The sequence below is a fragment of the Chlamydomonas reinhardtii genome, chromosome 10 (assembly GCF_000002595.2).
Source record: "Chlamydomonas reinhardtii strain CC-503 cw92 mt+ chromosome 10, whole genome shotgun sequence".
NCBI lineage: Eukaryota > Viridiplantae > Chlorophyta > Chlorophyceae > Chlamydomonadales > Chlamydomonadaceae > Chlamydomonas > Chlamydomonas reinhardtii.
The window spans coordinates 5,536,832-5,562,219 of record NC_057013.1 but is presented as its reverse complement, the minus strand read 5'-3'; the positions used below and the strand labels follow the sequence as shown (position 1 = coordinate 5,562,219).

General features: G+C 64.4%; 3 protein-coding genes across 3 annotated transcripts; 1 reads left to right on the top strand and 2 right to left on the bottom strand.

Annotated features, from left to right (window-relative positions):
- Window positions 1–65: 65 nt before the first annotated feature.
- CHLRE_10g459600v5 (uncharacterized protein) lies at window positions 66–9,297 on the bottom strand. The gene is made up of 13 exons (XM_043067127.1): window positions 8,743–9,297; window positions 8,262–8,551; window positions 7,269–7,373; window positions 6,620–7,015; window positions 5,124–5,195; window positions 4,726–4,857; window positions 4,142–4,321; window positions 3,650–3,958; window positions 3,009–3,493; window positions 2,672–2,864; window positions 2,289–2,491; window positions 1,731–2,092; window positions 66–1,498 (listed from the first exon to the last, which is right to left on the bottom strand). The coding sequence occupies exons 1-13, from the start codon at window positions 9,230–9,232 to the stop codon at window positions 591–593; spliced, it is 4,125 nt and encodes a 1,374-aa protein (XP_042920524.1). The 5' UTR covers window positions 9,233–9,297; the 3' UTR covers window positions 66–590.
- A 110-nt stretch (window positions 9,298–9,407) lies between these two features.
- CHLRE_10g459550v5 (uncharacterized protein) lies at window positions 9,408–16,443 on the top strand. Its single transcript, XM_043067126.1, has 14 exons — window positions 9,408–10,032; window positions 10,328–10,468; window positions 10,701–10,803; window positions 11,143–11,196; window positions 11,430–11,564; window positions 11,841–11,936; window positions 12,538–12,709; window positions 13,178–13,314; window positions 13,586–13,702; window positions 13,920–14,068; window positions 14,497–14,581; window positions 14,760–14,811; window positions 15,026–15,104; window positions 15,281–16,443. Exons 1-14 carry the CDS (start codon window positions 9,707–9,709, stop codon window positions 15,621–15,623), a joined length of 1,989 nt encoding a protein of 662 aa, XP_042920523.1. The 5' UTR covers window positions 9,408–9,706; the 3' UTR covers window positions 15,624–16,443.
- A 445-nt stretch (window positions 16,444–16,888) lies between these two features.
- CHLRE_10g459500v5 (uncharacterized protein) lies at window positions 16,889–25,220 on the bottom strand. The gene is made up of 16 exons (XM_043067125.1): window positions 24,669–25,220; window positions 23,876–23,943; window positions 23,547–23,603; window positions 23,212–23,366; window positions 22,913–22,952; window positions 22,337–22,486; window positions 21,574–21,660; window positions 21,230–21,294; window positions 20,789–20,927; window positions 20,276–20,465; window positions 20,019–20,092; window positions 19,552–19,629; window positions 18,976–19,155; window positions 18,205–18,434; window positions 17,885–18,017; window positions 16,889–17,663 (listed from the first exon to the last, which is right to left on the bottom strand). Exons 1-16 carry the CDS (start codon window positions 25,003–25,005, stop codon window positions 17,571–17,573), a joined length of 2,076 nt encoding a protein of 691 aa, XP_042920522.1. The 5' UTR covers window positions 25,006–25,220; the 3' UTR covers window positions 16,889–17,570.
- Between the last annotated feature and the right edge of the window lie 168 nt (window positions 25,221–25,388).

The following is a 25,388-nucleotide window of genomic DNA, read 5'->3' as shown; positions in this document are numbered from 1 at the left end:
TGTTAGCGAATATTACTACTGCAGATTTGCGTTCTGGGGTTCGTAATATCCCCGGCACGTGTCCCCCCCTTTTTTTCCCGGACCCTTGGATTCCCACGCCGCGCGCCCCGCGCCGCTCCAGCACCGCCGCCCGCACTGTCCTAGTCCGTGTCTTACCAGCCCGCGACTTGGCAAGTCCTTTTGGGATGATGCGGCATCCTTGTATGATGCAGCTCGGCATGCCGTTATGCCAGCCTCTCGGCCCGCAGGGCCCCGCAGTGGCAGCCAGCTGCTCCCCAGCCAAGTGGGGCGGTTAAACCCTACGCGTCCCCGGAAGCAGGCCATGTGGGTCAGGCCGACACCCCTGCGGCCCTGCTCTAGCTGTGCCCAGGACGAGGCGCGAGGGGTAGCCCACCGCAGCAAACCAGCTTTCGAGAATTACAAGCTTACCAGTTACCGCATTAGGACGCAGTAATAAGACCATACCCTTCAGGCATCCTGTTCCTCTCTCACAAACATCTTCAACGTCGCAACATACTGTACATGCCATTCATCAGCGTGTCATCCTGCGTCTGGGCTGGAACCTTGTGAACAAAGCTGCCTGACCCTATCTAATACCGGCCCCGCCCACCACGCCCACCGCGCCCACCACGGCCGCCTCGCCCGCGGCTACCTGGGGAACCGCCCCGACCCCGGCCACCCCCACGACCGCGGCCACCGCCGCCACGGCCGCCGCCATCGCGGCCACGGCCGCCGCTATCACCACCACCGCCGCCCCGGCCTCTCCCACGGCTGCCTGCCCGGCCCCGCCCTCGCCCTCGCCCCCGGCCACGGCCTCCACGGCTGCCCTGCTCCTCGTCCCCATCCTCATCGTCGCCGCCCTTGGCCTTGCGCTCGCGCTCCTCCTTCTCCGCGCGCTCAATCAGCGCCTCGTAGTCGTCGGCGCTGGCAAACAGGCTGCCGCCGCCCTTCTCCTTCTTGCCGGCGCCCTTCTTGTCAGCGGCCTTCTTGCCGCCCAGCGGGACCAAGGCGGGGGCGTCTTCATCATCATCAAGGCCCAGGTCCTCGTCATCAGCGCCGCCCATCTCCTCGTCATCGCTGTCGCCGCCGCCCATCATCGCCGCCATGAAGCCGTCGCTGTCGTCGTCCTCATCTTCGCCCTCCTCGCCCTCGCCCTCCTCATGGTCATCCTCGCCCTCGCCGGCGTCCTCGTCCTCGGAGCCACTGCCGGTGGGCAGGTCTTCCGCGTCCTCGCCGTCCGCCATCTCCACATCCTCCTCCTCCTCATCGTCGTCGTCATCTTCCCCGACATCGCCGTCCGAGTCGTCCTCGGAGGACAGGCCGTCGATGTCGGCCTGCGTGAGACCCACCGCCGCCAGGGCGGCCCGCTGCCGCTCCTTGCGGCTGGCGGCGTCGCCGTCCTCACTGTCCGCCTCGTCGTCCTCACTGGGGCTTGGCAGGTCCAGCACGTTGAGGTCGGCCGCCTCGCCCTCGTCCTCACCATCGCCGCTCCCGTCGCCTGAGCAGGAGGCAAAGCAAGAACGGGGAGGCAAGGTCAGCGTGGCCGGAGTGGGATTGGGCTGCGGCTGATCCAGATGGCATGCCGGCACCCCACGTCACGTCAAGCCAAGGAGACAACAACACGGTGGCAGGTCGGGCCCACGTCACGCACAACCATACCGCTGCCATAGGCTCTGCATCTCGCTCTCCCCTGTCGCACCCCCCGCACCCTCAGCCCCTCCCCATCTCACCTCTCCCCTCCTCGTCCTCATCGTCCTCCAGCTCGCTGCCCCGCGCGCCGCCGTCCTCCTCGTCGCTGAGGCCCTCGCCCGCCTCCATGGCCCTTGCAAGATCCCCGTAATCGTAGCCGTCCACGTCCTCGTCGTCCTCCATCGCCAGGCCGCCCAGGCCCAGCTGCTCGTCCGCCATGCCCTCCTGCTTGGCGAGGAAGCGGTCGACCTCCTCGTCGTCGGCGTCGCTGAGCGGCTCGCCCAGGGCGTCCAGCTCCTCGACGTCGTCGCCGGCGTCGTCGCCGTCGGCCTTGCCCTTCTTGCGCTGCTTGGCCTCGACGCGCCGGGCGCGCTTGTCCTGCACGCCCTTGAGGTTGAGGAACCTGTGTGGAGGGGAGCGTGTGCGCGAGGAAGGGCGCGGGCGTGTCAGGGTTGTCGGTAGGTGGTGGCGGGAAGTAGGAACACAGCTCGGCTGACGCACACCTTCAGTGCTCCACTGACAAGCTGTGCCCACGGCCTGGAAGCAGGTGGTCAACCCGCTCCTCGATACTTAACCTCCATCCCTTTCAACACACTCACTTGTGGAAGAACAGGTCGGCCGAGTCCACCTGCGCCTCCGCCAGCGCCGCAAAGGCGTCGCTGCTGAGCTTGGCCAGCGTGGCGCCCGCCGGCGTGGCGCCGCCCGAGGCAGCTGCCGCCTTCTTGGACGGCAGCGGCACAGCGCCCGCCGCCACCAGAGGCGCGGACGTGGGCTCCATCACGGACGCACCGCGCGTCACCGGCTGCAGGGCGATCAAGATGTGACAGGTTAGGGAACAGGCCGGCGGTGAGATGTGTGAGGCTGCCGCAAACCGGAATGCTTGCGCGGCAGGGCAAGCCACAGGAACACTCACACAGACAATATAACACGGAATGCAAGGTTGCGTTTAAGCATGTATTTGCTTTGCTCTCTTTCTTCTTACCTTGGCCTTCTTGCTGACGAACTTGTCCAGGAAGGCCGCAAGGCCGAGGTCGCGCAGCGGGTCGCCGTCGTACAGCACGGGCGCGCCCGCCAGCAGCGCGCGGGCCATGGCCGCCACGCTGGGGTGCGCGTGCGCCGCCAGCGCCGTCAGCTCCCACCAGCAGGAGCGGTCGGCGTTGGCGTACAGCGGCTCACTGCAGCGACGAGGCAGGGGGAGGGAGAGCGGGGGTTGGGAGACGTCAGCTGCTGCGGCATGAGTCGGTGTGAATTGTGCAGGCACAGCCGACTCTTGCCCCAAACGCAAGTTATGCAAAAGATTACAACGCCGCGCTCCTCACCGCTTGTCCATCTCGTAGTAGCCGGGCTGCGGCCACACCGCCGCCGCCTCCGCCGCCTCGGCCGCCGCCTTGGCCGCCGCTGACTTCGCCGCCAGCGAGCCGCCGCCAGCCGCGCCCGCGCCGCCTCGCCCGCTGGTGCTGGCGAGCGCGTTGGCGCCCTTGCGGCCGCTGATGTCGAGCTGGATGCCCTCGCCGCCGCCCCCCTCCTCATCCGCCTCCTCACCATCATCAGTGCCGTCATCGTCCTTGAACGCCTCAATGCCGTCGTCGTCGTCGTCCTCGGGCGCCGCCTTGTCCTTGAACGACTCCACGCTGCCGCCGCCAATGTCCTCCGCGTGCGTGATGGACGCCCACAGGGCCGGCTGCGCCGCCAGCACCTGCGACAGCAGCAGCAGCGCGCCGCAGGCCCAGTTGGGCGGCGCGGCGGCCGCCAGCTGCAGCAGGCGCTTGGCGAAGGCGGACACGCGCTTCACAGACACGTCCTCCTGCAAGTGTGTGAGAGACGCACACGCGGGATAAGGAAGCTGTCAGTACTCAAGTCCGAAAGGCAATAGGCACCGAGGACGGGGGGTGTCATTCCTGGCTTCGATGATCATGGTGCCTGCGACTGCGCGAGGAACACACCGCCTTCTCTCGCGCACCTTCATGGCCTTGAACAGCAGGCTCAGGAACATGGGCGCGCGGCTCGAGGTGGTGGGGCCCTCGCGCTCCATCGCCGCGTACAGCGCTCGGTAGTAGCGATCGCTCACGGCGGCGCGCGCCGACATGAGCTGGTGCAGCAGCAGCAGCGCCTGCACCGCCACGGTGAAGGGCGCGGTGTGCACCAGCCGGAACAGCTGCGAGGCGGACGACTCGATCAGCGGCTCCACGTCGCCGGGCGCCACGTAGGGGAAGGCGCGGCGCACGCCCGTGATCAGGCCCGACAGCAGGCGCGCGTCGATCTCCTCGGCCTGTTGTGCGTGTGAGCGGCGTGGCGGGTGCCGAGTTAAGAGGTAAGGTTGGAAAGAGATGGAGAGGGTGGGGGAGCAGGAGGGGTCGATGGCTTCGGTTCCGAGTTGAGGGGGGTCAAGAAGTTTGCCGGGTGGGGTGGGGACGCGCAAGCGCTCCTCGGGGCCCCGCCAGGCGTGACTCACCACCGCGAACTTGGGTGGTGGAGGAGGGCGGGACTTCTTATCGCCGCGCCCGCCGCGGCCACCGCGGCCACCCCAGCTGCCGCGCCCGCCGCGCCCGCCGCGCCCGCCCCGGCCGCCGCCGGTCTCCTGCTTGCGCTGCTCGCGCCAGAACTTCTGCTTCTCCTCGGCGTACTTCTCCTCCTGCAACAAGGAAGGCGGTGAGGTGGGAAGGCTGCGCATGAGGATAGGAGTTGGTGAAGAGACACCCGTGTCGGGGCGTAGCGGCCGCGAGTCCAATGAGGGGAGCTAGCGTGCAGGATTGCGGTGTGCGGTAAACGCCACACAGGCCGCAGCGCATGAAAACGGAGGGAAACGAATGCTTTGTTGTGCGTGCAAGCTGTGGGAGCTCGAGGGTCAGAGCCTTGGGGTGGTCCTCAGCCGCGACCCCCCGAAGGGGGCCGCTGTAGGACTTCAACGAGGAAAGGACTAAACTCATCAACCCCTCGAGTGAACCACTGCCGCAACTGCAGATGTTTACACACGTATGCCTTTCGCCATCGCAAAATGCCAGGTATCGACACAGACACAGACACAGATCCGCCTACCTGCTGCTTGCGCAGCGCCGCAGCGCTGCCAATGCTTCCCTCCACCACCAGCTTGAACAGCGTGAAGTAGAGGTCGATCAGCTTCTTGGCCAGCACGTCGCCGCCCTCGCTGGCGCGGTGGCTCAGAGGCACCTGAGGGCACAACGCGAGGGAGGGGGGAAAACAGGGCCGCGTCAGAAGCGTCACAACCTAGCGTGATGAAAGCGGAGGGCACTAAACGCTATCGTGGTTGCAGGCGCAGCTGTAGCAGGGTACAGCTTACGGCGCGCAGTTTGGCACCACGCACGGGGTGGCGAAGAGCCGGAAGCACTGACAGCCTTGCCGCCTTCACAGCCCAGCCCAGCGGAGCCAGGTTCCCAGCCTAGCCAGGTTCCCAGCCCCACACACGCCGCACGCACCTGGTTCAAGAAGACTACGGCGTAGTAGCGGGCCTTGTCAGCCAGCCCTGGCCGGAACACGAAGCGCTCCACCTGCACGGCGACAGTTTTAAAGATGTTGGATACTTTAGGATTTGCGCGTTAAGCAGGTTGAGAGAGACAAGGGATGCGATCAAAATATAATACGATGTTATGGTAGAATTTAAGGCCACGCAGCCCGCGGGGAGGCGCCACTGCACAGGCGCTCTTCCCAAAATGAGCCACGCAAGACCCAGAAATGTGCGCATCTCCTTGCCACGCTGCTGCACTGTAATACTGGGCAGTATGGAGGTTGTGACGCGGTTTACTCAGCCGCTTACGGCATGATATGATACAGGATGCTACGCAGAATGCGGTGCCAAAGCAGTGCGGTAGTGCATTTTATCTGGATTTGAGGCCACGCCGCCCGCGGGGAGGCGCCACTGCACAGGCGCTCTTCCCAAAATGAGCCACGCAAGACCCAGAAATGTGCGCATCTCCTTGCCACGCTGCTGCACTGTAATACTGGGCAGTATGGAGGTTGTGACGCGGTTTACTCAGCCGCTTACGGCATGATATGATACAGGATGCTACGCAGAATGCGGTGCCAAAGCAGTGCGGTAGTGCATTTTATCTGGATTTGAGGCCAAGCCGCCCGCGGGGAGGCGCCACTGCACAGGCGCTCTTCCCAAAATGAGCCACGCAAGACCCAGAAATGTGCGCATCTCCTTGCCACGCTGCTGCACTGTAATACTAGGCAGTATGGAGGTTGTGACGCGGTTAAGTCGGGCAAGGGCGGTTACGGATGCCTGCTATGATACATTGCACTTAGTCTTGTGTACAAACGCGGTGTGAATGTAATTGCCAACAAATTGTGATGTGTCGTGAGAATTTAAGGCCACGCAACCCGGGGACTGCACCATTGCACAGGCGCTCTTCCCGAAATGAGCCACGCAAGACCGAGAAATGTGCGCATCTCCTTGCCACGCTGCTGCACTGTAATACTGGGCAGTATGGAGGTTGTGACGCGGTTGCTAACCCTGCTATGAGATCGCAGGATAAGACACGTTATGCCAGTGTAATGCGAGCATGCACACAAAGAATGTAAAGGCTTTAAGGCCACGCAACCCGCAGGACTGCACCACTGCACAGGCGCTCTTCCCAAAATGAGCCACGCAAGACCCAGAAATGTGCGCATCTCCTTGCCACGCTGCTGCACTGTAATACTAGGCAGTATGGAGGTTGTGACGCGGTTACTAGTGCCCAGCAAACTATAGGTACAAACTAGATCAAAGGTACTAATCAGACTTTGTTGGGCGCACACTAACATTGTGTTGTAATGTTGAACCAGCGGCCCAGCCAACCCTAGGTCACAAGGGCGCTTCCGGGGTCTTGGGTCGGGCCTTACCTCTGAATGTCGGTACCACGCCGCTCAGAGACAAGACCGATATAGGGTACACGCTACACCCACACACCCCTCCCAGCGGCCCCCTGCTCACCTCCCGCACCACCACCGGCTTCATGACCGGGTGCGAGCCCAGCAGCTGCATGAGCAGGTACACCGCCTTGCTGGCCACCTGGCGGCTGGGGTCGCCCAGCTTGTTCACCAGGCCCGACAGCAGCGCCGCCTCGCACTCGGGCTTGGCCGCCAGCAGCTCGCCCATTACACGCATGGCCTTCTCCTTCAAGAACTCCAAGTTGTCCTTGCTGTGCTCCTCCAGCGCCGCCACGAACTGCGCGTAGCGGCGCTTGACGCAGTCCTCCGTCCACCACAGCAGCAGGCGGCGCTCGCCGTCGCGGCCCAGCGGCGCGGAGGCAGGGCCCAGCGCCGCCAGCGGCTGCTGCTCCAGGAAGCGCAGCTTACGGTCCGGCAGCAGGAAGCGAGTGAACAGCTCCTGCGCGGCGTGGAGGATGGTGCGGTGTTTGTTATTGGGTGTGGGTATGGGTGTTGGTGCGGTGTGGTGGCGGGTTGAGGGTGAAGGGAAGGCCGCGTGGCTGCACAAGTAGCATGCTACTACACGTGCAAGCCGGCATAGCCTCCAGGGACAGGGCCTAACCTGGCGCATCGCGTCGGTGGGAGCGCCGTCCTCCCCAGTCCCCTCCCCTGCCCGACTGCAAACTCGCGCACGCATGCATGCGGCCACGCACCTGCAGCGCCTCCAGCGCCTGCCGCACCAGCTCCTTGCCTCCGCCGCGTTTGGCCGCCAGCGTCACCAGCGTGTCCAGAGCCTTGATGTTGCCGGGCGCAGACTCCTGCAGAGATGAAGCGTTGATAAGGGACAGGTGTGGTAAGGACATGGGATGGTGCATGGGGTGGTGCATGGACATGAGAAGTGGAGGCAGGATGGAGGTGTCCTTGGTGGGAGTCGCGCTGGCTGCAATAAAGGAGAAGCTGTATGGTCCTGGAGCTATGCGGATAGCGCAAAGGAAGGGCGCAACCGCTATCATATGGCCCAATGTTACTGACTGCGCCGGTTAATCCAAACGGTTCAGGGCCCCATTGGGACTATCCGCCTGGGAGTGTGTGCGCAGAGATAGCATGCAAGCTGATGGAGGTACAGTACAACAAAAGCGTACAGACTGTTCAAGCCTGGAGCTAAACGGATAGCGCATGTGGAAGGCGCAACCGGTATCATGTGGCCGGGTTTCCTAACTGCGCCGGTTAATCCAAACGGATCATGGCCCAAATGGACTAGCCGTCTGGGAGTGTGAGCGCAGGTGCTGAACTGCAAATCGTCGCTGCCATGAAGCTCTGTCAAGAAAGAAGCTGTATGGTCCTGGAGCTATGCGGACAGCGCAAAGGTATGGCGCAACCGCTATCATATGGCCCAATGTTACTGACTGCGCCGGTTAATCCAAACGGTTCAGGGCCCCATTGGGACTATCCGCCTGGGAGTGTGTGCGCAGGTGCATGTGCTGCTGCAGCTGCAGTGACCGGTGTGCCAACTCGGCACCACCCAACCTGACGGTACAACCCAGTCGCGCGACCACGGCAAGGCCTGCGCATCCGCCGGTAGTCCGGCCGAATGACCCACCATCCCATAACCAGAACCCCACTCTCACAGCCCACGGCAGCCCTCCCGGTATGCTGCATCCCCTGTGCCTTCTTCCCTCCCCCCGCCCTCGAACTCTTGCTCTCACCTGCACCAGCAGCGTGGCCGCCGCGAGCTTGTCGGCGCTGGTACCGGCTCGCCGGACCTGCTGCAGCCAGTTCGAGTCGGTGGGGTTGCGCTTCGACAGCTCCTTCTCAAAGGCAGCGGCCTCCGACTCCATCAGCTTCTCGGCAGCTACTCGCCGCTGCTCGTAGAGGTCCGGGTCAACGCTTTGGCCGCCGGCCTCTTCCGCCTGCAGCGGCGGCAGCTTGGCCAGCGCCTGGTGCCAGATGTTGGAGTCGCCTTTGCCCAGCAACGACTTGAGCCCCTTGGACTCGCCTGCAGGTAGGTTCGAAATACGACGGATCCATGAGCATTTAAGGCTTCAGACGCGTAGAAGAGGGTGGTGCAGAGCGGGTGGATGCATGCCCATGGCGGCGGGGGACGGGCCCTGGCTGAGGGAGGGATCGCCAAGACCCCACCCGGTCGGAGCCCGATAGGACAGCCAACTCAGCGCAACCGGGACCCACCAGGCCGGGGGCCGACGCCAAAGTTCCAGTCGCGGGCCTTGAGTGGGTCCGACGAGCCTCCCTCGCGGCCCTTGGCGCCGCCATGCTCGTCGCCACCCAACTCATCGTCATCGCCACCGCGGGGGCCATCCTGGCCCTTCCGCCCGCGCTGCTCCTGCTTCTTGTTATCTTTTGGCTGCTTTGCATCCGTGACCTTCACGGCGGCCTTCTTCTGCGCCGGCGGCTGCTTGCGTCCCGGAGCCGCCGAACCGTCACCGCCATCCTCATTCAAGCGTTGCCGCTTGTTGGGATGGCCACCGTCGGCAGCGATGGACTTTTTCGCCTTGCTCGGCGCGAAGTCGGCAAAGGCGTCGTCGTCGTTGCCGCCGGCAGCAGCGCCACTCGCCAGGCCTAGGGTGCTTGCAAATTGCCGAACATCATCAGCTAATGACTTAGCATCGACTTTGGGCCGTTTAGCCTTTTTGGAGGCTGCCGGAGCCTCGGCCCCCATTTCTTACAATCCGAGCAGGGCTTGGCGCCCGTGCAGTGTCGCCTAGAACATGTGCTAAAGGGAAGATTAATGCCGACTAGGCAGCGGCGCAGGTAAACGGCCAGGGAGACCGAAGCACCATCCTGAGCTGAATCCAGAGCTGTCTTGCAAACCGAAAGACGCTTGCACTCACACAGCTGCAATTGTATGCGCTGTCAGGATGCTGAGTCAAAGCCTGCTGAAAGAGCTCTATACGACCGCGACTGCTTTTCCGACTTCAACTTCCTACAGCTCTTCGCGCCCTGCGCTCGTGCCTTGCGCCCACTGTTTCATCAAACGCCAACACATGTTAAATTAATGCATACAAAGTGCTGCTGCCAAAACGCGAACGTCGACTCGCATTCTTGACCATCTCTCTAGTGTCCCAAGAATGCCTCCGCTTACAAGGGAGCCACGCTTTGAGCTCTAGACACAAGGCTCAGCCCTATACCAGGCATGGCAGACCTTGCGAGCATGCTGCCGGGGCCGGGGCCTCGTACCGGTTTTGGGGACGGGGCTGCCCAACCACCTCAACAGCCAGCGCCGTCCGGGTTGCAGGAGATGCCATCCATCGGCCAGGCAATCGCGGGCGCCCAGGCCGCATCAGAAGCAGACAGGCGGCGAGAGCGTCGGCGACTGGCGCAGCTAAGCCCCGGCGAGGGACGCAACTCACGCACTGCCGGGGCTGGGGAGGGCGACGCCATGACCAGCCCCACACGGGCCACTAGCAACAGCCGGCTGCCCTCTGCCGGCGGCGTCGACCCAGACGTAGACATGACCAGGTGCGTTTTCCACCACAGCATGACTTACGATGCAGCTGCATGAGGGATGGAGGGCGAGCACGCGCAGGGTCCGTGAGTAACAGCGTCCGGCCAGACACTTGGGAAGGCTTCCCAGTTCCCAACGCCAGTGAACTAGCACCATGCAGGCCAGCCTGGCTCCCGGAGCTCAGAAGCCGCGCAATCGCGCCCTTCAGGCCTCAGCTCGCCTGCCTGCTTGCTACTTATGCCCAGCCTCACTGATACATACCTGCCTGGCGATATGGGCTCCGGCCTGGCGCGGTGGGGCGCTCCACAGGTATGGACTAGCCGCGGAGGACTCGCCGATGCCTCGGGGGCGGCGGCGCATGTCGGCAGCAGGCCAGAGCCCTGAGCCACGTGCCGGCGGCGCCACGCCCTCAGACGGCGGCTCCGAGCTAGGCAGCCCCGCACGCCGAGTGTGAGTACCGGTATGGGCGGGTGAGCGCGAGGCTGAGCCGTGTGCGGTGTGGTGCGATGTCTCTCCTCTCCCGCTCTCCCGCATCCCCGCCATGCCCCACATTGCCATCCACACGCCCACCGCCTCGAACCATTCACACGCCCACCGCCTCACCGCATCCACATGCCCACCGCCTCGCCGCATCCACACGCCCACCGCCTCGCCCTATCCACACGCCCACCTACCCTTGCAGCGGCTCGCGCACTGACCTGCGCTCCTCCTACGACTCGCTGGACTCGTTCTCGGCGGCGGGGGGCCAGGGCCGCAGCAGCAGGCGCGGCAGCGGCTTCAAGAAGGTGCGGGACTGCGGGCCCGACGGTGCCGGGAGGTGTGGTGTGTGGTGTTGCTGGCGCGTGCTTTGGCGGCACCACGTGTTCCTTTGCCGGCTCGAAAGGGGACGTAAGGTTCAGATGTCGGGAAAGGGGTGGTTTCTTGTTTGAGGAGCCGTGAGAGGACGGGGTGGGCTGCTCGCCAGCTGGTCGTGTTGCTGGCGGTGCTGGGGAGTATATCGCACCCCGCGGCCCCCGGCTTGAAAGGATGCCTGCCATGGCTGCCGAGAAATGTAGCTGGCTCATGACTTGCTTGTTCCGGCCTTGCTCCCTCACGCGCCTCTTCCTGCTTGCAACCCTCCGCAGAGGGGCTCCAAGGGCGGCGCGGGCCCCGCTAAGCAGCAGCAACAACAGGTGCAGGTGAGGGTGCGCACCGATGACACCGCATCAGGATTGCCAGGCAGACCTAACGTAAACCTGGTTGCAGCAGCAGACCTCCGCCCCCTGGCATGCCGCACCGGTGGATGACTTGTGCACACAAACGGAACGCACGCGCACGTGTGCCCTCGCTCACACGCCACACCTGTAGCAGACCCACTTTACCTCTTTGCCGTAAACTTTATATTATTTTATCGGCAAACACTTCCCTGCAGGTGGCGGACCTGCACTTCGTCGGCGAGATCGTGGGCGGCTCGGGCTTCAGCGCCGCCACGCCCATGCTGTTCTGCCGCTGGCAGCTGCTGTACGAGCCCAGCAAGGGCTGGCAGGTGGCGCGCGGCCTGCAGCAGGTTAGGGGGCGGGAAGGGGAGGCAGGCAGGCGGCAGGAAGGGGAGGCAGGAGGAGGGGAGGGGAGGAAGGCAGGGGAGGGCAGGGCAGGGCAAGGCAGGGGCAGGGGCCGAGGCGGGTGGGCTGGGAGCGGCAAACCCTTCCATACGCATTTCAAACAAATCAATGTCAACGCAGTACAGTATATGGTATACGTCCTTTCTATCCGCCGCGTCACCCTGCCCTTGCGCCCTCCCTCTCTCTCTCCCTTCCCCTCTCTTCCTCTCCCTGGCCTGCAGGGCGCCACTCACGCCTGCTGCAGCGACGTGCCGGAGGAGGACCTGGTGCTGTGGGAGCACCCGCTGGACGTGCACCTGCGCACACACAGCCTGCAGGTGCGGGAGGGGGGGCGAGGGTGCACCTGCGCACACACAGCCTGCAGGTGCGGGAAGAGGGGGGGTTGCACCTGCGCACACACAGCCTGCAGGTGGGGGAAGAGGGGGGGTTGCACCTGCGCACACACAGCCTGCGGGTGCGGGAAGAGGGGTTGCGCTAGCTAAGACAATGGGGGGGCGAGGGTGCAGGTGAGGGAGGGGGTAGTTGATTCCAGTCCCAAGTACGCCAAGACGGGGTTGAGGATGCAGGGTGAATGTGTGCGGGAGAGGAGGGCGGCCGTCCAGACGAGACCCGGCGGCAGGGGGGAGTGGCACTGGCTTGTGATTGGAAGCATGTACGTAACAAGCAAAGCAGGAGGGGCGAAGGGATAGAGTGGTCGGGTAGAGGGTCGTGCACGTGAGGGTCGGATGCAGGGCATGACCACCACCACGGCCACCACCACCACCACCACACCGCACTGTCCTGGCCTCAGCCGCACGTCCATCTATCCCCAACCCAAACCACCCATCTCCCCAACCCAAACCACCCTCATGATTCAACCACTCCGTCCTCCACGCACACTATCCACCCCCCCCCCCCTTCAACCCACCTACCCAACAGGGCTGGCCGGCGCTGCTGCTGATGGTGTATGCCCGCGACGAGTCCGCCGGACGCGACAGCTTTGTGTCTTACGCGCTGGTGAACCTGCCCACGCAGCCAGGCACACACCACCTGTCCTGCCACACCTGGTTCGCGGTGGAGAGCAACAGGGCGCTGGGGCGCAGCTTCTTCGGTGAGACAGCGAGGGAGGAGCGAGGGAGGAGGGGGGTAACGTTGAACCAAGGAAACAGGAGGGGGAGGTGCAGGAAGAGGGTGTATGTTAGCGGGCGCAAGGAGAGGGTGTTTGTAAGAGGCACAGGGAGAGGGTGTCTGTGTTAAGAGGGCGCAAGGGAAGCATACACGCATACGGAGCGGGTGCATGTGCATGTTAGCGAGGGTGTCATGGCTTCGGGTCCCACACGCGCTTAACGGAGGGGAGAGGGTTAAGCCAGGCTGGGCATGGTGTCACACCTGGTACCCGCATGCATTACACACACGCACGAACGCTCACACGCACCCCGCCCGCCCCACCTCCTGGCTTGGCCTGGTTTACTTTGGGCTGGTCTTTACAACCACCCCGCCCCGCCCCACCGCCCACCCACCAAGAAGGCCTGTTGTCTACCACTTCCTTAACCAATCATGATTGTGAACCCCCCGTCAGGCTGGCACACGGGCCTCATCCCGCGGCTGGAGGACGAGACCTTCATCACCGACCTGCGCAAGCGGGAGGACGCCGGCCCCTTCATCTGCACCGTGGGCGCGGGCAGCGTGCACCTACGCATCAGCCTGCTCACACGGGTGCGTGCCGCGCGGCGCAGCCCGCGGGTCCAGCCTCCCGGCGCTGTGTGCATCCCTCGGCTCTTGCGCGTGTGGGACAGATTGCCTATCTCATGCTACCACACGTTCGCCGGCCCCTTGGGGGATCACCGGATCAGTTCTTGGGCTCTGGCATGTACTGCCCACCTAGGAGTATACGGTGTCTTGGGTACGGTAGACGCAACCTTGCAAAGCCACATACCCATTCAACCATCCTGCCCCGCCCGCCCCCCCCCCCCCCACACACACACAGAACCTGGAGAACGTGACGCACCAGGGCGGCGAGAGCCTGGCCGCGGCCCTGGAGCGTCTCACCACCAACATCCTGCGACAGTCCACACAGCTTGCAAACAAGGCGGCAGCGTTGGAGGTGGGCGGGAGCAGCAGCAGCGGGGAGGGATGGAGGGAGGGGCAGCAGCGGGCAGGGGGAGAGGCGGGGAGGGAGGGAGGGAGGGAGGGAGGGCGCGTGTGAAACACAAGTACTGCACCGGGCACCTGGCACCCAGTCTACACATGCAGCTACCGATCACTCGCACTGGCTCTCGTTTCATTCCATTCCACGCGCTCACGTGAACACACACGCGCAGGAGCACCGGCGCGCCCAGGAGACGATGACAGAGGGCCAGAAGCTGGTGCGGGCGGGGCGGGAGGAGCGCTTCTCCGCGGCACGTGCCGCCATCGACACCAAGCGGCAGGCTGGCGGCACGCCCAGTCCCCTGCCCTCGGAGTCAAGCAGGTGAGGGCGGGCATGAGCAGGGCGCTGGGTCGCCAATGCCGGTTCTGGGGAGGGCCGGCCTGTTGAGTCGGGTTTCGGGTGGTCCAGTTCGGGCAGTATGGGTTGGGTGGGGGCGGGGGACGGGGCGGGGGCGGGGGAAAAGGGAGCAGGGGCTTCAGGTGCGCGCGGGAGCAGGAGGCGCAACGGGCGGAACGTTGGATGGCCTTTTTGCGTGTTGGCGCAGGAGGGGGTTGCTACCGGACATTTGGCCGGGTTGCAAAGTATGCGGAACACGCGACGCATGTCAACACGCGAGATTGGGATTGAAAAAGGATCATGCAGGGACATTTGCCGCACCCCAGTTGCATTGTCAGCACGGCACATTCACAGTCAAGCGCACCAGGCCACGCGATGGGTGTTTGCATGTGTTTGTGCTCGCGCCCCCACAGGACCAGCATGTTCGACAAGGCGGGCGGCGGGCGGGGCTCCTTCCGCGGCTTCGCCGCCGCGCAGCCGTCGCCGTCCCCGCGCGGGGTAAGGTCTTGGCTATTGCAGCCCGCCTGTCCTGCCATGGCCAGATCCGCGAGTGAAGCGGCCCCTGCAGCTGACCTTCCCCCTCCACAGTCTCAGTCTCGGCTTTGAGCTCAATGGAAATCAGGGGAGTCAAGTCCCTGTCCCCAATTCCTGGAGCCGCTCACTTGCCCGCCCGCAGGACGACCTGCGCTCAGAGGCGTCCTTCGGCAGCCGCGCCGGCGGCGCCACACGTGTGTGCAGGGGTGGGGGGTTTAACCATTCATGCAAACGTTTGTATGAAACATGGAACTGCCGACGTCCAGAGGCACATTCGCTGGGCCGCCGGAGCAGTGCGCTGAGATGCTTGTCGGGTGTCGGGTAAAACACATTGCTAGCAGAGCCGGAAAATTACACCGCCTAGGCCCCGGCCTGAACACCCTTTCCCGCCCCTCCTCCCGCCCGCAGCCCCCCGCGACCGCTACGCGGACCGCCTCGCTCGGCGCAAGGCCGCCAAGGAGGCGCCCACGGCGTCGTCTCAAGAGGGGTGAGGACCGGGGGTTAGGGTGCCGTGTGTCAGTCCGTGTGCTGTCGGGGCCAGCAGCGCGCAGCAAGGCCTCGGCTCGCGGTCTGCCGCCTATTACACCCCTAAGGCTTCTGCTTTGTGAATTAGCACGTCACGTTGGCGCTACTTGTCCGCACATGTAACCACCCGCAACCCAGGACGCCGTCAGTAGGAGGCGCGGACACGAGCGCCGGAGGCGCAGACGCGGGCTCCCGGCCGCTCTCTCGCGCCCCCTCCACCTCCGGTGGCACCACGGCCGCGCTGGCGCGCGCAGCCTCACGGCGAGCCGCCTCACAGTCCGGAGCCGCCGGCGACCCCGCGGGCGGTGCGGGTGCAGGGCCGGGCGCGGGCGGGCGGCGGCCCACGGAGGACGATGGGCTCGAGGAGATTGGCGAAGACGAGCCGGCGGCGGGTGGCGCGGGACGTGCGAGCGAGGATGGTGGCGGCGGGCGGGCGGCGGCGCGGGCGGCCCGGCGGGCCCAGCAGAAGCTGGCGTTTTGAGGGAGAGGGGTTGAGGACGGCACTTCCTGGCGACGTGACGGGGACTACTGATGACTGATCTGACGTTGTAACCATTATTAGATCGTTACGCGACGAACCAGCGTTCGTCTTGCAGCGGGGGCTGCTGCCTGCTGCGCCTGGCAGGACAGCACATTGTGGCGTGTGTGCGGTGTACGGCGGTGCCGACGGCCTGGCGCGGTGGCGCCCGTGGCAGTCGGATTGGATGAAGTGATGGTGGTGTGCTACGTGACACAGGCCGGGGTTTCACCACGGTCCAGTAGACCCGCACGATGCTGTGTACTGCAACGCAGTACCGTATGTATGCAGCTCGGGCCTCCTCGCCGCTTTGCCCGCACGTGCTCGCATGGGCTACGGTATTCCGGTGTCGCACGAGATCCCTTCGATGCCGCCGCCACCCGCCGCTGGACGCGCAGCCTGCCAACGCCCTCAGCGGCAAGTGTAACCGGTGCAGCCTGGCTCCCTCAAGCATCAGGATCGTGCAGTGGCCCCAACGCGCGGCATGGCAGGTGGCCAGGTCACAGCGCCAAGAGGTCTGTGCCGCTCACAGGAAGCCAGCCCTGCCAGCCCTGTCCTCAGCACCTGACCTTGAACTGTCCTGGCCCAACCGGCCATCAAGCCATGTATCAGGGCAGCATCAGAAGGAGTTACGAAGTATCACAAGTATCATCAAGCATGCCGCTAGCACGAGGCGCCGAAGCCATGGCTGACACCCACCTGGAGCAGGAAGGAAGCCCGGAACCAGGGATTGCATCTTCGGGGAAAAATTGCCCCAAATGTAGGCCCTTAGGCGAGAAAGATTGGGCGTTTCCCGTGGTGCATTCTCGCCTTGTGGGGCTGCGTACGGCCCCCGAATCTCGCCAAATACCCCTTTTCGCTAAAAAAATAGGCATTTTTGGGCCCCTGGATGCCGTGGGCGAGAACGTGGTTAGGGCCCTTCTCGCCAACGGCGGCGGCCTACCCCTGGAAGATGCAAGCCCTGGCAGGAACCCCACCTCTCTCGAGCTCGTGATGGAACATGGCAAGGGGCAGGAAAGCGTAGTCCCGATGTGTGTGGCTCCCACCCGTGCCCACATAAATGCGTAGCAAGAAGGGACAAGGCATTGGTGCGTCGTTCGCGCGCTGTTACTGTACCGACGGTAGCTGGCAGACCTCTCTCGAGCCTGGTGGGGTGACCGCAGCGGCGCAGCCGATAGGGCCGGGCTGCAATACGCACGAGCTCACGTTGGCTGGGTAGGAGTGTGTGTCCCTGTGTGGGATTACAGATCACGCCATCAAGGCTGCTGCTTAACTCAAGGTCCAATCGCCATGTCCTCCATTGCCCTAGGCCGGCAGCCGGACCAGCCGCCGGCGCAGTCAGTCAATTACGGCGACCCCATGGTCACCAGTCACCGCGGCACTCGCCGCTCTCACGCTCAGCCGCACGCCCGCATCGCCATCGCACACGATGTGCCTCAGAACTCCTGAAGCCCAGGTTGTGGCACAGTCGTGTCACTGCATCGTCGTAACCCAGTTCGGAACCTGCGCCTCTTACCCTGCGTTCCCCCTTGCTCCCCAGTCGCTCCTGCGGCCGCACAACAAACAGCCCCGGAAACTCCGCCCCGCGCCTTCCTGGCTACAAACAATTAGAAACCCTCCTTGATCCTTGAGCTCCATTCATCAGTCGCCAATCTTGTTTGCTATTTCAGCTGCTGCTGTACTACTGATACACGGAAAGCCGCTCGCAACGCAGAGCAGCACCGACGCTTGTCGACGAACACATACACCAGCAAACACACGCATCGAGGCACACAGTAACACCAAAACACACACACACGCGACACCTCCAACACGCCATCACACCATACGAGGCCCCCAACCGATGCTGCCGTAGCCGCAGCCGCCACTGCGGCCAATCGCAACACAGGCTGCGGGAGACGCGCGGCACGATTACCGGCGGTTCCGGGTGGAGTGGCCGGGCTTTTTCCCGCTGAACAAGTGCTTGGGCATCTTGGTGGGAATGGCGCGATCGGACTCTCCGATCTGAAGGCAAGCACGAAAGGGGCGAGCCGAACGGCGATAGCCTGTTAGCACAATCTTTTCGGACCTGCCACCATCTACAAGCTCCCAAACCATCCATCCTCCATCCTTTTTGATTGGCAATGTGAAGCATGGATGCTACTGAGCCCCGTAACCTCCGCCACTACAGCCCCCCCCCGTAATCTGCTGCCCCCCACGCCACCCAGCCCCCTCCCGCCCCCCACCTTGGCCATCTTGTTCATGCGCCACTGCGCCTTGTCGGCCATCTTGATGCCCTTGTTGCGCTGCACCACGTCCTTGAGCCCGCTGCCGGGGCGCGGCTCGGCCATGGACAGGCTGCGGCCGCGAGACATGGACCTGCGTGGGGGGAAAGGCGGGTGGAGCAGGGATTACATTTCATGTTAAGAAGGCGTTGGGTGCACCACTGCTAGGCTCATCACCATTCCACCATCGCATTCGCGCCCCAACCCCCACTCTTCCTTCCTCGCCCAGCCACACACCACCGCCTGCGCCCCTCCCTTCCCCCCCGCCCCGCCTTCCTCACCGTGACTTGCTGCTGTGCACCCGCTTCTTTTCGCCGGCGTCGCCCATGTCCGCGTCTCCGTCCTCGCCGCCGCGCGCCTTGCTGGCGCTGCGCTCGCGCTTGCGGCCGCGGCTCTGGCTGCGCGCCCGCTCGGCGGCCTTGGAGGCGTCGATGCCCAGGCTGCCCAGGCTGGACTTCATGGCTTCAGCGGTGCGGCCGCGCGCGTTGGCCAGCTTGGCCGGCAGCACGGCCTGAGGGGTGCGGGCGGGTGCAGGGGTGGTGCGGGGGGTTACATTCATGATAAGTCAAGGCAATGGGAGGTGCGGGAGAGAGGGGATGGTTACAGGCATGTTGCTGGCTAGAATGTTGTTGAGGTGCTGCGCAGTGCTGCACAGACGCTTTGCTGATGACGCGTCCACAACCCTCGGCCCTCAAGCCCCCCCCCCCGTCTGCCCGCAGCTCCCCCCTTTCCCGCCTGCTCCCTTCCCTTCCCCACCCCCCGCCCTCCCCCCTCCTTCCTATCCGCCTCCCCCCTCATCCGGCAACGACTTCGTCCGCAGTCTTCAGTGCATCCTGTGCCGCTGCCCCAACCACCTGTGCAAATACCCCTGGTCACCAGTAGCTTGCACATGCAGCTGACAGCTTCTCCTTGCAGCGCGACTGCTTCCTTACAGGATTGATTCCGACTCAACCCCCTACCACCCTAACGCCTCTGCTTGTGCTCCGCTCGTTTTCGTTGGTTTTGCTTTAGTTTGGGCTGGTATTTACAACCCCCCCGTCCCTCCTGCCCACCTGGTTGCGGTGGCTGTTCTTCTTGGACCTGTGCTCGCCCACCAGCACCCGCTTGCGCGCGCGGATGGCCGCCAGGTCCGCCGCCTGCTCCTCCGTCAGGTCGCCTGCCGCCTCGTCCTCAGAGTCCATGCCGCCGCCGCCGGCGTCAGCCTCCTCCGCAAACGCGGCCTCCAGCTCGGCCTGAGGGGTTGGGAAAGGGGGTTACATTCGTGTTTGGTTAGGTTCATACGATAGCATTCACATAAATCAAGATGTGTGTTTGTTGGGGGGCAGGGATTGGAGGGACTCAGGAAAGTGTTCCAGGTCACAGGCGGCCTTGGCACGTGCGGGGCCGGGACGTGCGGGGCGGGTCCCATGCACCCCAGGCCTGCCTCCCTCACTATCCCCAGAAACCCAACCCACATCATACCCACAGCCCCCTCCCGCCTCACCTCTCGCCCCCCCCTACTGCTGCAAAACCCTTCGTCCCCATAGCCGCATCCGCCGCCGCCAACCCCCGCCGCCGCCGCCGCCGCCATCACCACCCCACCACAACCAACCCACCACCCCACCACGCCACCATGCCGCCTCGCTCACCTCCTCGCGCTCCAGCTCTGCCAGCTTGGCGTCGATGTCCGGGTCCACAAAGTCCAGGATGTTGTGGCCGTCCATGATCTGTGTGTATGTGTGTGTGTGTGTGGTCGCATTCGTCATTGGTAATAGTCACAAAGGCATGACGTCAACGAGGATACACGGTAAGATAGGTAACGTGAGTGGTATGTGTTTGCGGGTTGAAAGCCCCGTCTGCAGCCTGCAGGAGCTGTGCAGCACAACCATCTGCGGCTCCTCCCTCGCCCTCGCTCCCTGCCTCCACCCACCCACGCCTGCTGTCTGCTTCGCTACACTTCTCTGTACCAATCCTTGCAACTCCCCACCCACTCCCACTCCCCCTCCAACACACACACACACACACACACACACACACACACCGGCGGGCTTTCATTTGTTTTTAACACACACACACACACACACACACACACACACACACACACACACACACGCACCTCGGGCATGATGTCGTACTTCCACTCGGGGTCCTGCAGGTCGTAGTGCTTGCGCAGGTCGGCGTTGTACACGCCTGAGCGGGGAGACACGGGGGGTGAGAGGGGGGACGGCGAGATTCAGGAACACATCCGGCATTTGAGTTTCTTGCGTGCGGGTTTCGCGCATGGACCTCCTTTTCCCGCGTACCCCTCCCTCACGCTTTACCCCCTGCCTCCCTCCCCGACCGCCCTCCCTCCGCCCCCCAGTCTCCACCCACCCGCGCCGCCGTTCTCCTCCTGCATGTCCCGCTCCGTCTTCTTGCGCTCGCCCGCCGCCCGCCGCGCGCGCGCCTCCGCCACCCCCGCCGGGATCACGGGCGGCCGCGAGCCCGCCGCCACACCCGCCCGCGGCTTGGGCTGCGCCACGTGAATCTTGTTGAGCACGTCCGCGATACGCTTGCCCGCCACCTGTGTTCGTGTTTGTGTTTGTGTTATGTTTGGGGTGTTGGTTGTTGGGGTAATGATGTCCTCGTAGCCGTCACCTCGAGCTGCAACCGCCCCATCTTACCCCACCCTTCTACCGCACCACCCCCGTCACCCCGCCACCCTCCCCCTTCCCCCCCCATATTCGTTGGCCTCGGCCATCGCCCACTCACCACCGCTCCGCCCTCCGCTCTCCCTGCCTCCCCCTTTTGGAACCTATTCGGTTGGGCTCGGGCCTACCCGCCTTCTCCTCTCCCGCCTCCTCTTCCCCCTCTCCCATGCCTCCCCCTCGTCCATTCCCCCCTCACCTTCATCTCCACCCGGAAGTTGAGCAGTCGGTCGCAGGCGGTCTGCTTCACGGACATGACGCCCTCCTCGCTCAGGGTGCTCATGGCCATCAGCACAGTCTCCTCGCTGTCGCCGCCCAGGGCCGCGGCGGCGCCGCCGCTGCAAAGAGGGGGCGAGGCATGGGAGGGGGAGCTACATGCATTAAGTTTACGAAGTGAAGTCGTAGCCAGGTAGGGGGGGTAAGGGTGCGTGTGCTGGCTGGCCCGGTTGCACAACGAGGCGCACACGCGTTGTTCCACCGTGCCGCAAAGCCCGCCCTGCCGTACATAAATGGTGCAGCAAACAACGGCACACCCATCCGTCGGCCCTCCTCCCAACCCAAGCACCTGCTAGTTTGCTTTTGGCTGGGCTGGTATTACAACCCCCACAACCCCGTGCCCCACGTGCCCAGCCCCTCTCACCTGGAGATCTTCTTGGCCTCGTCCACCATGCCGTCCACCAGCTCCCGGTCTGCGTCACTCAGGTCCTGTGAGGTGGGGTGGGGAGGAGCAGCGTTGAGGGTGGGGGGCGCGCAAGGAGAGGAGGAAGGGGGACAGTGGGGGGTGGTGTGGCGCCGGCGGGTCGATACACGTGTCTGCTGCAGGGGTGGCCGCAACACACCTCATCCTTCAGCCTTTGTTTTGCTCAAACTGGACTCGGGTAGCTATCCGCACCCTCACTCCCCATCCGCATGCGAATGACTCCCGCCCCCCTCGCGCCCCGCACCCCTCTAGTCCTCCCTGCCTCCCTGCCCCCCCCCGCTCACCTCCATGCGGCGGCTGTCAATCTTGTTGACCACGATGAGCACCGGCTTGTTGGAGAACAGCGGCTTGATGGAGTGGAACAGAGCCGCCTGGGGGGAAGGGGTAACATTCATCATTATTGTAGAGGGGTTATAAAGATGTTGGAGAAGCGGTACAGGATGCACTGACGGCTGCAGGGGGTGGTCGTGAATACCAGCCCGTACTGTGGTCAGGGGTTGCATGTGCAAGAGCATTGGAGCACCTGATGAGCCCTCCCCCATACCTCCCTCCCCATCATCCCCCTCTTGTCCTGCATCCTCGTCTCTCTGAACGTTTGATAAGGACCTTACTGCTGCCCCCCCCTCCTCCGCCCCCGCGAACCACATGTTGTACCCGCACTGCTCCGCCTCCGCCTCCCCCTCCCCCTCCCCCTCCCCCTCCCCCTCCCCCTCCCCCTCCCCCTCCCTCTCACTCTCCCTCCCGCCCGATGGACGTCAGCACCTATCTCCCCGGCCCTACGGTCTACCCCTTCTTCAACTAACCCTGGATATAAACCCCCACCTGCTGCGTGTTGCTGTAGCCGCACTGCTCCCCATGCCCCCTCCTGCCCCGTGTCCCACGCCCGTGTCCTGACCTTGCAACCCCCCTCCTCCCCCTTCCCCCCCACCTGCTGCGTGATGCTGTAGCCGCACTGCTCCCCTCCCCCCCTAACCCTCCTTCCCCCCACCTGCTGCGTGATGCTGTAGCCGCACTGCTCCCCTCCCCCCTAACCCTCCTTCCCCCCACCTGCTGCGTGATGCTGTAGCCGCACTGCTCGCTGATGTCCACCAGGTACAGCACCGCCGCCCGCAGGTGCGCCAGCGCGGTGATGGACTGCATCTCAATGGTGTTGCGCTCCTCCAGCGGCCGGTCCAGGATACCGGGCGTGTCAATCACCTGTGAGGCGAGGGGGAAGGAGGAGGAGCGGGAGGAGGTGAGGGATGTGAGGTAGGTGAGGCGAGGTGACGGGAGTCTGGTGGGCAGCATGAGAGGGTAGCGCACTGGGCCGTCCCCCGCAGCCGTGCCTCGGGTCCCGCCAAGCAGCGCCGCCCAGCCAGCCCTGGATGCGGCCCCGTGCCAGACCTCCAGTCACCCCACCCACCACTCCAGTCCACCCCCCAGCCCACAGTCCACACCGCCCCCTAGCCCAGCCAATCCCCCCCCAGCGCCCCCAGCCCAGCCCAGCCCAGCCCAGCCCAGCCCAGCCCAGCCCAGCCCAGCCCAGCCCAGCCCAGCCCAGCCCAGCCCAGCCCAGCCCAGCCCAGCCCAGCCCAGCCCAGCCCAGCCCAGCCCAGCCCAGCCCCGAGTCACCGCCCAGCCCACCTGCCAGCGCAGGTACTTGTAGTCCATGTGGCCCACGTAGCTGTGTGCAGGCAGGGGGAGAGGGGAGGGGAGGAGGGGAGGGGTGAGGAGCGGGGTGAGGGGAGCGAGATACGAAAGGCAGCTAGGGCGGCTGCCTACCCGCACTCGCGCCCCATGTACGCGGCGGAACTCTCTCCTGATGCTGCTTAAACACACACACACACACACACACACACTCTCATATACACACATATATACGATCCGCGCCCTGGGCGCCGCACACACAGCGTCACATGCAGCCCCCACACGCGCAAGCTCACAGGGACTTGGTGGTGAAGGCGTAGGGCTGCACCTCCACGTCGGCGCGCGTCAGCTTGTTCATCATGCTGCTCTTGCCCACGTTGGGGTAGCCGCACAGCAGCAGCGTGCGCGTGTTGGGGTCAATGGAGGGAAGGCGGCTCATGTGCTGGCGGACCTGTGGACAGGAGGAGAGGAGAGCAGGAGCGGGGCAGGAGGAAAGGGGGTGAGGAGGAGAGAGGGGTAAACGAGGGGCGGTAGGGCAAAAGACGACACAAAACACACGCGTCTTCGGTGGTGGCGCTATCTCTCCGTGTGCTTCCCCCCGCCCCCCATTCACACATACACACACGCGCACCTGCTCCAGGTAGGCCAGCGAGGGCCCCTGGCGCTTCATGAGCGTGCACATGCGGCCCTGCGAACCAGGACCACAACAGCAGCAGAAGCAGAAGCAACAACAACAACATGAGCAGAAAAGAGGTGAGCGGCTGGCAACCAAATGATAGTGGTGACTGATTGAAGGAGCCCTGGGCTTTCCCCACCCGCAGTCGGCACAGAATGTCCCCTCTCCACCCGCCACCCGGGCCGCCCCGCTCTCCGCCGCCGGCAAACTCCTCCTCCTCCCAGCTCCTGCTCACACCCTTCTCCCTCCAACCCCCCCGCCCCACTCCTTGCCCCCGCACCCACCAGCGCCGCGCGCTTGAGCTCCTTGCAGCGGTACAGCGAGTCGCCGTACTTGAGCAGGCGGATGTAGTCTGGAGGGGAGGGAGGGGAGGGGAGGTGGAGGGAAGGAGGGGAGGAGGGGAGGCGAGTTGGAGTTGGAGGGGAGGAGGGAAGGAGGGGAGGAGGGAAGGAGGGAAGGAGGGGAGGAGGGGAGGAGGAGAGGCGAGTTGGGGGGGAGGAGAGTTGGAGTGGGTCAGGTGAGGCGGGCGCAGCACCAGGTCGCAACAAGAGGAGGGGCGTGAGCGGACATAGGCGCAGGTGGGGAAGCGTGTGCGGAGGCGTGGGGCCGATGCGGGGGCGTGGGGCGTGGGTGGGTGTTGCGCAGGCCGAGAGGCTGGGACAAGGTGGCGGAGGGATGTTGCATGCGCCTGCCCGCCCGAATGACAGCGCCGCGCCGCCGCCTATGCTTATGGCCCGCCGTAGGGTGTTCCGGTCCCTATGTCACATGCGCGCGTTAGAGCCTTAGCCATTGGTAATGTCTCTCGGCCGGCCGGCAAGCAGGCAGTCAGGTGCGGGGTCGGCGCCCTCGCGGCACAACGCTCCTGAACCGCGCGGTGCAGTGTTGCAAGTCGTCCGCCTCTGGTCAAGCCCTAGGACGCGCGAAAACTACTTGCATAAGCCCGCATACATGAGACGCCAGGCGTCGCTGGGCTATCTCGGCTCAGCGAGAGCGCGAGGCCGGCGACGGCGCGCTGGTGTCGTTGACATCAGGGCGCCGACCTTTCGCCACCCCACCCTGCAAAGCGCCCTGCCTCACCCTGCGCCACACGGTCGACGAGGTTGCGCGCCGTGTTGAGCTGGCCCAACGCCAGCTTGTAGTGGTCCTTGTCATAGAGCACGTTCAGCAGGTCGGCGTAGAAGGGGTGGATATCCTCCACCTTCGGGAACTCATCCAGAATTGCAGAGAGCTTCTCGTTCCAGTTCTGCTGCGTAAACTTGACTTTACGCATGTAGAACTGGCGGATGCGCTGAATCGCCCAGCCATTGTGCACAACGGTGGGCGTGCCGCGCTGGGTCTTTGAAAGGACGATATCAATAAAGTCCTTGGCGCCAGGGACGACCTGGATGGTCTTAAGGTTCACTGCGTTGGGCATGGCTGCGCGTCTGCTCCTTAACGGAAGCACCAAAAGCCCCTCAGGGGCGTGTGTATTAAAGAGAGGTTCCTACTCAAGGTTATAGCAAAGCGATGTGGCCTGGTTGTGCGAGTTGTGAGACGACCGCCTCTGTGTCAGGGCTGTTTGGCGGCCTGCGAGGTTGTCGGCGGCGGCCAGAAATAAGCAGCAAGTACGTGACCTACAGCACAGAGGTGCCGAAAAGTAAAGTCAAGGGGCGCTGCACAACGCTTAGGGCCAAGCCACACCCATCGCGGAATGGGCCGTCGCGTGCCGGTCCCCGACCGCTCACATTCCGTCCCCTGCCCACCGCCGGACAGACAACAGCCCTTCATGTGCTCCGCCCTTTCTGCTCCCCACTTGCC

Bases quoted from the DNA above. Each gene is read 5' to 3' on its own strand.
- CHLRE_10g459600v5 (XM_043067127.1), bottom strand. From the start codon at position 9,232: ATGGGGGCCGAGGCTCCGGCAGCCTCCAAAAAGGCTAAACGGCCCAAA. The intron at 5,196-6,619 runs GTGAGCAGGGGG...GTCGCCGTGCAG, and splicing joins AGCCGGTGGTGGTGCGGGAG to GTGGAGCGCTTCGTGTTCCG. The intron at 4,322-4,725 runs GTAGGCGGATCT...TCCTTGTTGCAG, and splicing joins CGGCGCTGCGCAAGCAGCAG to GAGGAGAAGTACGCCGAGGA.
- CHLRE_10g459550v5 (XM_043067126.1), top strand. From the start codon at position 9,707: ATGGCAGACCTTGCGAGCATGCTGCCGGGGCCGGGGCCTCGTACCGGT. The intron at 13,315-13,585 runs GTGCGTGCCGCG...ACACACACACAG, and splicing joins GCATCAGCCTGCTCACACGG to AACCTGGAGAACGTGACGCA. The intron at 15,105-15,280 runs GTGAGGACCGGG...CCCGCAACCCAG, and splicing joins ACGGCGTCGTCTCAAGAGGG to GACGCCGTCAGTAGGAGGCG.
- CHLRE_10g459500v5 (XM_043067125.1), bottom strand. From the start codon at position 25,005: ATGCCCAACGCAGTGAACCTTAAGACCATCCAGGTCGTCCCTGGCGCC. The intron at 22,953-23,211 runs GTGAGCTTGCGC...GCCTGCACACAG, and splicing joins GCCTTCACCACCAAGTCCCT to CTACGTGGGCCACATGGACT. The intron at 19,630-20,018 runs GTGCGTGTGTGT...ACATACACACAG, and splicing joins AGTACGACATCATGCCCGAG to ATCATGGACGGCCACAACAT.